The sequence below is a fragment of the Artemia franciscana genome, chromosome 15, assembly GCF_032884065.1.
Source record: "Artemia franciscana chromosome 15, ASM3288406v1, whole genome shotgun sequence".
In the NCBI taxonomy this organism is placed as follows: Eukaryota; Metazoa; Arthropoda; class Branchiopoda; order Anostraca; family Artemiidae; genus Artemia; species Artemia franciscana.
In genome coordinates this window covers 16,115,933-16,127,527 of record NC_088877.1, presented here as the reverse complement: position 1 = coordinate 16,127,527, position 11,595 = coordinate 16,115,933, and the positions used below count along the sequence as shown (strand labels likewise).

The following is an 11,595-nucleotide window of genomic DNA, read 5'->3' as shown; positions in this document are numbered from 1 at the left end:
TATCTGTAACTTTTCAGGATCAAAAGACCATAGATGTGTACCAATTTGCACAAATTAGTAGCCCCTCATGAGCCTCCTCTAGCAACCGATTCTTACTTACAAGTCCCTCTCCCGTGATATACATCAAGTTTACCGGAAACAAATAATGGGTACACCAACTAGCAAAAGTTGCAAACCACTCGTCGCTGAAGATCATTGTAGCGTAACAGCTGATTATTACTTACAACTTCCCTACATTTCTTAAAATCGGGAACCAAGTTGTTCTTACCATCAATTACACCAGAAACAGATAATAGGTACACCAATCAGCAAAAGTTGCAAACCCCTCATTGCCAAAGATGATTATAAGCTAATAGTCGACTGTTGCTTGAAAGTCCCCTATATATCTCACAATTGGTATCGGCCTATTTTTAGTTTAAGTGTGTACCTTACCACTGAAGTTGTCAACCCCTTAAAACTTTCAAACTGATTATCTTATGAAGGAATTTTTTTTACCAAAAAATGGATGACATTTATTTTGATCAGCTCATCAAGGTCTATCGACTGCCGTTGAAAAAAAAAATTATATCTGTCTTAGTTCAAAGTTGACTTTTTTTTTACCGGAGGCCAACTTTCTAACACCACCACTTAAAAAGGAGCAAAGGATAAGCTCTAATTTCATTAACAATGAGAGAACTTTTAAAGTTTAAGAGGCATATCTGATACCATTTCTCTATTGCAATCCCAAGTAGAAAAAAAAGAATGGTAAAGTCAGCTGAAATCACGAACAGAAATGGGTGGAAATAATAGATGGCAGCATTTTCGGACCCGTGGGAAAATCGCACTTTTTTGTTTCTGTAAATTTTTCTATTTATCAATCAAAGAAGATATATTGGCTGTGGGGCAGGGGAACTGCCGCATATATTTAACACTTATATTTTTTTTATTTAAGAATTAACGACGCTTCTTGACTACTAAGGTCCCTGCGTCGGCCCTGCAGTGCATTCCTGCAGCGTGATTCGATCTCTGGGTCCCGTATTACCAAGCTAAGGTCAAACCCACTGCGCCACCACAGGACATTTAACACTTATAGATTTTAGTCCATCTTCAATTTGAAAGTGGTGCCTGCCTGCTTGCCTGCTAGAACGGAGCTTTCCACTCGAAAGCAGAAACATGGTTTGATGAAACGAAAGCTCGGCTGCACAACTTCAGATACTCCTTTCTGACATAGGCTATACAACTCCACTTCACTTCGCACACCAAAGGCTCTGGCTCAAGCACAAGCAAAAACTATCCTTTTTGGCCCCAGGCAAGAGTTCTACGGAGCTTTCCAAAATGTAATGTCATATTCATCAATCCGGCCTGAGGTCCACACTTTGCGTAAAAACCGCACAGGTTAGACCCTTACCAGTTTCCAGGAATAAGCTGAGATCGACGGCATAGAAAAAAAAAAAAAAAAAACGGGACAAAACCAAAGTGTTGCTCTCGCAACACAATTATATGTTCGAACAAAAATAAGAAATTTTATGGTAGTATCAATTAAGCTAATTCCACAAGAACTTCCAATATTTTGTTTTTTCTGGGAAAGCAAAAAAACAAACTTCCTGTAAGAAACCAAGGAATCATTGCAAGGAATCAAGTTTACAACACGTATTTTACCAATTAAACGACTAAGAAGTAGGGATTCAGAAGTGCAAGAGCACCGTTCTCACGGTGGTTTTGTCAGAAACAATTACAAACATTCAGTATTTTTGTATTTACACTTTTTTATGGTCGTATTTTCGAAGCTGTTGTACCAATCCTCAAGCAATTTGTCCTTATATTCCATCGATGAAATAGTATCCTTACCTTAGATGTCCCTGGGGACAGTTTCTGAACAGGGGTGCCAGACTGAGATACTCTTTTTAAATACTATTTTGTTTACCTATATTGAGGCAGGGATTGTCGATGGAGGGGGGGGATCGAATTGTCGCCGCGTGCTGATTACCTTTACTATGCCTCTGGTCACGTTATGCAACTTGAACCATACAAAATATTTTCGTTGATAGGCTGTCATACTTGAGAAATAATTTGTGTTGAAGAAACTTCAGATCAAATATGATTCTATATCAGATTCATATGCTTTATTCAGATCAGATTCATTATGCTTTATTTATAAATAATTCCTCCGAAATAATTATTAAAACTATTTCTATAAATCGCATCTAGGGAAGGTAAAAGAATTTTTGATATATAATTATTGCAAACAAATTTGTAACGAAGTTTTAATTTGCACTAAGCTTATTTTGAAATGTCAACCCAATAAGCTTTTTTGGGTAACTCAATATTTTATATTATGAAAACTGTGCCATAATTATCTGTTTCACTAAATTATTGTAAAGCGCTTTGGTTCTTGCCTGGCAATTCCTTTTTGAGTGATTGAGCTAGTGCCATTTTTAGTGAAATATTCCAATTTTTTGGTATTTTTTTTCTTTTTTCTAGTTTATTCTTTCATAGGCTTGATTCTTGTTTTTTCCCATTATTTTTCCCTCTTCTGTTATTATTGTTGACCTTTTGATAGCACAGTCGATTGATACTCTGCTCGACAAAACGAGGCCCAATGATTAAGCGCCACTGTCGCAAGGATGGGCGATAGGCTTGCTACTGGTCCATGTAAAAAAGTACACAGTGACTGAAACGCCGTTTTGACACCTTATGCACCAGCAATGACAATGGAGGACCTATATCCTTTACCCTTACTGTCAGATAGTTTCAACTTAATACCCTTAGCCTATCCTTATATATTGCTGATAAACCTGTTTTGACAACCAGCATGCACATAGTCTTTTTATCTTACTTAGCATCCCGCTCAACATTTCATGAAAGTTTCATCTTAATACCATAAGCCTTTTTGTGTACCCGAGATCAAAGATCCCTTTCTCAATAACAAACTCTATATACAAACAATGGGCAACTTGTATAACTTATAGCCCTTGCCCCAGGGGCAGTGGGGGTTAGCTTCATTCCTGGAGGCATATTTATTTGCCTTTAAACTATTTGAACAAAGTGGCTATCTCAAAATTTCGATTGGATGTATCTAGGTGGGGAGAGGCAACTAAAAAGGGCAAGGGAGGGCAGTTAAAAAGGTGTGGGAGGGGACTGGTTGTCCTCCAATCCTTCCTGACTCTTCAAAGGCACTAGAACTTTCAGTTTCCAATTGAATGAGTCCCCTCGAAAGTTTCTACGACCAACCCTTCATATGAAGTAGCTCTGCTAAGAAAAAACAACTATAGATTACAGACTTTACTAAAGACAATACTAGAACGGTGTTTCTGATAAAGAAGATGAACTGAGAAGAATGATATCCAACTGGTCACTTTTTCAAGATTTTATTTTTTGCTTCAGTGAGACTTGTTGTCATACTGACATGTGTTTAGGTCATTCAAAGTGCTTGAATTGAGATATCGAAAATTCAATCCACAAAAACAAATACCACAGTTCATTGAACTAAGTTATAAATAGGATATTACCACAAGATTATACAGAACTTATTTTTTCGATTAAGTTCAAGTAAAAATACCATATTTTAAGAGCTTGAATAAAGAACTTGCTAAGCATTAATTTAATATTTGTTTAATATTAGTTTCCCAATACGAATGCAAAATAGTTATACGGCAAACCTGTATTTAATAAAACTTGGTATCTTAGAGTAGAATTGATTCATATCTGTGATATAGTTTATTTTTACTCATATATTAATACCAAAATCCCACTAAATCACAATGTTTACACCAGATTAGAAAAAATCTACAAATTCAACCTGACTTGGCATCCTGACAAACGAGGTGGTCACAATAAAATCAACCTTTCCAGTATTTTTAATTTGGTTTAATTTTAAAGTCTATGTTCCCAGTGGAGGTTTTAATATGTTATTTTTCTGCTCTCTTATAGTTTAATATAGCAAGAAAAGGACGAACATTTTTACTATTTTTCTATAGTTGAAGTTTATTTGTTTCCCGGATTAAATTTTTGGAATTTTGTGTACAGGGTTTTAAAGATTAAAAATACGTTAAAAAATTGGTTGAAAACGTAGAAGACAAACGTTATATTTAACATATTAAATTTTTGGACACCTTTTTAAAATTAGTATTGCTATTAAATCTTTTACATCATAGAACTAATAGGCATTATATTTTAATAATTGTTGATATAGATAATTAATAACATATTAAAAGTATAAATTATTTTAAAAAGGACTTTTTCTTACGGAAGTAAATAGCAAAGATGACACTTAAAACGATCAAAATTACTGTTGAGATGTTCTGCACACATACCTACAAAATTAACTCAAAGAAAATAACTCGTGACATTTTACAATATCACGAGTTTAGTTTAGAAGATCACAGGAAAAAAAAGGGGCGTGGGAAAGTGACTAGTTGCCCTCCAATCTTTTTAGTTACTTAAAAATGATGCTAGAACTATTTCCAATCAAATGAGCCCTCTCGCGATCTTCTAGGATCTCTGGTTCGATACGATCACACCTTGGGAATCAAAAAAACAAATGAACACTCATCCGTGATCTTTCTTCTAGCGAAAATGCACGTTTCAACATTTTTATAGACATGAACTTGAAACCTCCATAATAGGGTTCTCTGATACACCTAATCTGATGGTGTGATTTTCATTTACAACTGGTGCTAGGATGCTTTTTCCGGATGCTTTCCCTTTTTTGAAAATTGGGCAAATTTTCTCAGGCTCGTGACTTTTGATAGGAAACATTAAACTTAACGGAACTTCATATACTTGGAATCAGCATGAAAACTATATTCTTTTAAAGCATCAACTGTTATCAAAGCTCTGTTTCTTAGAGTTTCCGTTACTATTGAGCCGCATCGCTCTTTACAGTTACCAAGAACTGTCAGCTACTTATAATTTCAAATTGAGTTAAACAACTTTTGGGCTTTCTGTGGTGTTTCTGCTTTGTTTGAATTATGCGATCTGAATGATATGGAAAGAAAAATAGAAAAACAAATCAGCGATCGAAAGAAATTACAATATATCAAATATTCGTAGAGTTTAAGATAGCTGTCCCATACACAGTTTATTCCTTAGGGTTTACCAAGTGTAAATGTATATGTTCCCATTTTCTCTTACTCCGCATAATTGCTGCTCAAGTTTTACTGCAACCTATGAGTAGATTCGCATTAGCATGTAGCAGCAGCACTCGATAATTCTAGAAATATGAGGCAAATAAAATAATGCAAGCAATAGTTCTATAAACTAAGAACACCCCCTCCCAAATTTGGTTAGTAACATTATATATGCCATTAGAAACCCCACATACTTATCAGACACGTACTTACCATCAAATTATTCCTGTAAATGACTGGGTTTACGACAACAATTCACTTCAGCTTATTCCTTTTAATAAATCAATGATCAATTCTTTTTAAGAAAGTACTGCGAATTAATCATTTTTAAGAACTTCAGTTTATGACGTCAACAAGTTGGAGTGACAAATATGCAATATATGTCCTTTTTCCTCTTGACAACTACACAATGTAAAAATATAGGAATTTCCCTTGATGGATCCCTATAACTCTATTCCTATTACTATATACTCCCTATATCCCTATATACTCTAAGTCTATTCCTAAAACATTTTAATAAAACAATACCCTTTTCCCTTCGGTATCTCCTCTATAAAACTGCTCAGCCCGGGTCTTTCCTTGAACGACGGGATCAACAGCTTCTAAATGAGAAGGATTGGCAACGACTGCAAGGCGGATATTCTTGTTGGTGACTCGATTTAAGCGCTCAATATAAGTGCCCAAATGGTATTTGACATCGCCAGATCCCTGTAAAAGTGTTTTTATTAGGAGAAAACTTAAAAGCTGAACAAGCTTATTCTACTAATCAAGCAAAATTCTTCAAATGAAATACTGCAATCATGGTCCAAATGATAGCTGCAATCTAGTAAAGAATGCACCCTTGCCCATAGTAACCGAAAATTTAAAAAACGTATTTTGGCAAAATTATGGCGAGAAGAAATCTCTATTTGCAGCTGATTCAGTAATGACAACTATTATTTTGATTGATTGAATAGTGGTATGTTATTTCGAAAACAAATTTACAGGAATTTTGAAAAGGAGCCTGAAATCCTTCGAAGATTTCGTCACGTCGAAACAAAAAACAGACCATTTAACATTTAAATCTTCATAGTCAAAAACCCTATACAGGAAACTTACAACCCCCAACCTTGAACAACAAGGAAAATCACTTTTTGTATGAGTAGTTCTGACGGGTCTTTTTTTTTGTCATTATAGTTTCAATAGAATTAGGATAGAGTTGGGTATAAGCAGGTTATGATATAATAAATAAGGGTAAACGACCCAACAAAATTTGTTTGATGCGGTATTTTAGAGACCCAGACAACATCATTACTAAGAGTTAGTGTTCTAAATAAAGAGCATCTTTTTTCAAAATTTTAAAATCAAGGAAACATCATGAGTCAGTTTATTCAAGTTGTTTTTGAAGATACATGTTGTATAGGCTGTGAAGCAATGATTTTATGTGCCTGAAACCTCTCAAAACTGATCGGATCAAAACAAGAAGTGCACCACTGGAATCGCCATTTAGGGAGGGAGGGATAAACTTTCTTTTTTTTTGAAAAAGTAAGAAAATAAGTCTGCGAGTTTATATTAGAATACTGGAAGCCAGAGTCGCGACAGTGGTCAAGTATAGGTCTGAAGTGTGGATACTTCGAAAAGATGTGGCATATATTTGGAATATTTCAACTGACCGTATAGGACAGTAAGTTGAACGAAAAGTGAGGTCACCTCCTACTTTGTAAGACCACAAGAAAAGAAAGGAAACGATGGTTGGGCAATATTTACGGACGAAGAACGACAGATAACCAAAGATTGTTCTTTTTGGCCATCCAACTGGAGCCAAACGAAAAGTAGGTCGTTCCTGAATGTAATGGAAAGAGGTAACAAGAAAAGATTTAAGAGAAATTGGAACTATATGGGAGGAGAAAGCTTTGAAAAATATAAGGCTGGAGGAGGAACACGCGCAGCTGTACTGGCCTCATATGGCTTGGTATTGCAGCGAGTAGTTAGTACTGGCAATATTTTCGATTAGCGTTGCAAAAACCACATTTTTACTCACAGATAAAATTTTTAAATAAAGATATTCAACTGATTCAAAATACGGAGGATGTTCTTTTTATGGTCACCTCAAAAACGAAAATGTATATGTCGATAACAGTGGAAAGTCTAAAGGCAGTTAAAAAACTGGGATAAAAACTTTCAACACAGTTACTATACCCAGCTGGAGACTTGTATATAATAAAAGTATGGTTTTTTACCGAATAATTATTTTTTCCTATTCATAATGGAAAAGAAAGAGTTAGCATAAACCTCTTAAACCTGAAACACATGTTCACAAATTCAGAATTTGGTGTCTCAGTCAACAGATAAAAGCAAAATAATGAATAAAAACACAAAAACGTAGGATAAAACCCACAAAATACAGAACAAAATAAGAAGACAGTACAAATAGAAGAAGAAAAAAAAATTATCAAGAAACTGCTATAAGCAGTTTGAGCTTAGAGGCACATATAGTTCTATGTTTAGAGGTTCCAAATAATTCAAGGAGTTCGAGTTTCGTCCGGGAAAAAAAACATAGTAAAGCTGTAGATAAAGCTACCACATAAAAGCTGCAAGTAAAAGTATAGTAAACAAATCCATTTACATCATCTGCCGCGTCAAGACCAGCAAACTGACAGAATATTTGTTCCAATGGTTTACGGCAAACGTTGGCTAAAACGTTGAGACGTCCTCTATGCGGCATGCCCATAATAATAGATTCAACTCCAAGTTCACTACTTTTATCAATTACTGTCTTCATAGCAGGTATAAGCATTTCACAGCCTTCTAAGCCAAATCTCTTTTCGGATGTCCATTTTTTGGCCAAGAATGCCTCAAATCTGAAAGATGAAGGTTATTTTCAATAGTCATTTCCCTGAATCTCATTGTCACTTATTTATCCCCTAGACTTATGCTCGAGACATGCTAGAATCACGCCCTTTGAAAAAAAAGATTTTTTAAATCCGCGTTCTTTATTGATTTTGTCAAAAATGCGCTACACAAGTGAAAGAACAAAATGGCAAGAACTTAGTGCGGTATCCTTGTACCAGCCTTAATTTTCCCCAAGTTCTACAATTCTACTAGTATTATGTAATTGCATTTCTTGTTTTTCAAATGCAGCATACAGATCGATAATCTATTGCTTCCGTCTTTATTAGCTTTAAAAAAAAAATTAAATCTTTTATCAAGTCAAACCACCATAAAAATTAAGCTTAGATGTTAATCATGATGAATCACTCAAGCCGACCAATTTTAACATTTGATGAATAATTGGGTTTTAAATTTGGGTGTTAAGTTCTCACGGTCCTTAACTGACAGCATAACCAAAAAGCAAAATTTTAAGACATGTCTAATTTTAGAGTTATATAAATACACTGCTAGTAGATAAACAACAGCTGTATTTAAAAAATTTGTTAATCAGAAGTTATATTATAAAAAACCACAGTGTGGCTAGGGTAGTATCGTTAAGTTGTTCTTTGTATTCAAAGAATCAATGATAATAAAGTAAGACTATTCAGCAGAGGGAACAAAAGAAGTTTTTTTGCAATTAATCTATACTTCTTCAGGACATCGACTTCACCAACAATATAGGGCTCATAGAAGCCGAAAAACAGAGGCTCTGAGAGTTCCTGAACCAATTCTCTAAGAAACCGGAATAGTTCAAATTACATACAAACACCCCCAAGACTAAAGCTATGTCAATTAGAAGATGACCAATAGGAATCATGCCTGGAGGCGATGACAGGGGACAGACTTTAAGTTCTTAGGAAGTATAGTAACTTCCAATGGCTAGAATACAAATAGATGCAACAGCAAGACGAAAAGAAGCATAAAGTCCCAGATAGGGCTGCTATCGATCCACTCTAGAAAAAGAACTGCGCACCAGAACAACCGTAGCCAACACATAATTTCAGCGACTTCTACCAGTTTGGAAACTCACAGAATTTGAATTTCAGCCTGGTCAGGAGCAAAGTTTTGTCTGTCCTGAGTTGCTCTATAGAATGCCTAAAGTTAACTTAAGAACAGTCCAAACATCTTACTGGTTTTGAGAATAATTGTCGTTGCTGGATCATATGGATTAGCTCGAAATAGCACGTCAGCAACGACGAACTTCGTGCATCCAAAGAGCCAACCAGGCATTGTTTCCGCTGACAGGAGGAAGGCACCCGTCACCAAGAAAGACCAAAGAGAACGCTTTGTAGGATGTACTGACATGACGGAAGAGCCCTTCAGACGAGCCTCATCTCAGAGTGGGGGGATAACCGCGTAGTATCTCACGTGATATGTCATAGGAGGCTACTCACTGATACCCAGTGTACCTCTGGCACTGCCGGAACCAAGGTCTAAGGGAAGGGTCATTTCAAACTTCACCTTTTACTTGCACTGCATTTTTTTTCAACTTACAATGAGTTATAGCAGCAAGGAAATAAAAGGATGAAATAAAATCGACGATACAAAGATTTACAACACACAATAAACATAATGAAAATAGATCATCAAGACAGGTAAACGTCTTTGAATCTCCGTTTTATTGAGGCAGAGTTGCTTTAAAAGTTTTTGCCTCCCGAGATGATTTTTTTTTTACACTACACCGAAAAAATGAAGGTTACATGTCTATCAGGTGAAGCATCATAACATAACTAAGCCGTAACATTTACTCGAAGGTCTATTTTACGAAGGTACTAAAATGTGAGATAAAAAAAAGATAATTTCAGAGATTTTCTAACTCCTCTTTTCAATATTTTAATTACTGCAAGAAAACGTTAAATTTGCAAGCCATACTAGTTTAATTTTTGAACAATATTTTTCAGATTCAAATAACCATAACTGACCTTTCAACTATCCATGTACATGTAAATTTGGCATCAAGTTTCACCATTTTGAAGTGGGTTTGATATCTTAGAGGGCAATGGTCATCAGGGTTATAGTTCCAAGTAATGTATTCCAATAGTTATTACTAGGAATGATGTTCTACAATTTTCTAAACTGCTGGACCTTTACTAGAATTTATTTTTATTAGTATTCCTTTTAATGTTGGAAAGTCAAAATCTGCATACGGAATCAACTTACATAGGAAACATTGATTTTTATAGAGTAGATTTTTTATCAATTTAATGATGTAAAACCCACACAGAGTCGTACGTGTAATGGTGAACAAAAAAAAACAAAAAAAAAACACCCACAAGAAAAATAAATACTCAACAGGAAAATTCGACTTGATTTTATCATTCGTACTACTGGTAACCACTTTAATAGTTTTGACCAAAATACACAAATCGGAGACACAAAGTCAGATACATAACACAAAACATTTTTGTTGTGTATTTATAGTTAGGAATGCATAACATTTATTTTTCATTTCTGTTTATATTTATATTTTTTTTTATAATTAGTAAAGGGATCACTCAATGACCCACGGGTCATAAGTTGCTGACTACACATTTGAAGATAATTGCAAGCGAAAATAGCTCAAGAAACTTACCCAGTGGCACGAACTAAACGAGCCAAAATCAATCTCTTAGTTTCATTATCAAACTTTGTAATGCCGGGGGTTTCAAACTTCTGACGAATCCAATTACACTGTTCTAAGGAGTTGATAAACATAAATTCAACTCCTATATGGCGACAGTAAGCATTTTCAAGCCTTGACAGGATGTCTTTTAAAGGGAGCTGACGTTCTTTGCCACCAATGAATGTTGTCGCAGGCAACTTGAAGACTCTATTCATGTCTTTTTCATCTAGAAAGGCAACCATTTAGAAAGACAAGAAAAGAAGCAAAAAGCTTGCCATAAATTCCTAATCTTTGCATATATTTTTTGTCTAATTATATTATTTTTATAGTTCTAACGTAGTCACACTTAGATAAACACTTTATGTTCTAGTTTTATACATTTTACTAAATTTACTGGTATCAATGAAGTTTTCTTTTTTCTTCTTCTCTTTTTCAAACCAAATGATACTTCCAATAATATTATCTCGACACAAGCTCACTTTTTTCAACTTTATTTATAAAACAAAACAAAAGACACCACAAACCATATCCCCTCCAAATACCAGGGAATGATAGAGAAGAGAGGGGCAAGTAAATCCGAAAAATGATAAAGGATATTTCCCTTTCATCTCAGATGGTTAAAAAAGAAAAGAAAAAAAAAGAAACCTTCAACAACAGAAAAATATCCTTCTACCATAATCAACATAGTCGACACTCGTGTCTTTCTTTAAAATAGACAACGTGAGACCGGGCATTGCCATGCATCAAAATAATACCATTTGTGAGTGTTTCTCGGCTCTTTTTCCGTATTGAGTAACTCAGTTCCCAAAGGACATCACAGCAAACATCTGTATTGATTTTTCATCAAAATTAAATTAAACATTCCCTACGATAACCAGCTCTAAGAGCTTGTACTACATAGTTAACAGGCAACGATGTTTATGAAAATGGCATATGGAACATGTGCCATGACATTACAAGTGCCTGTATGAATGA

The 11,595-nt window shown here is 35.0% G+C and overlaps 1 protein-coding gene across 1 annotated transcript in view; it reads right to left on the bottom strand.

The window, feature by feature from the left end:
- The window catches only part of LOC136036099 (2-oxoglutarate dehydrogenase complex component E1-like), a gene marked incomplete in the record, with an annotated part of 66,754 nt that overhangs the window by 17,275 nt on the left and 37,884 nt on the right, over nucleotides 1–11,595 (bottom strand). The window contains 3 exon segments of the mRNA XM_065718095.1: nucleotides 5,637–5,816; nucleotides 7,714–7,948; nucleotides 10,591–10,846. Of these exon segments, the coding sequence (XP_065574167.1) occupies nucleotides 5,637–5,816; nucleotides 7,714–7,948; nucleotides 10,591–10,846 (671 nt within the window).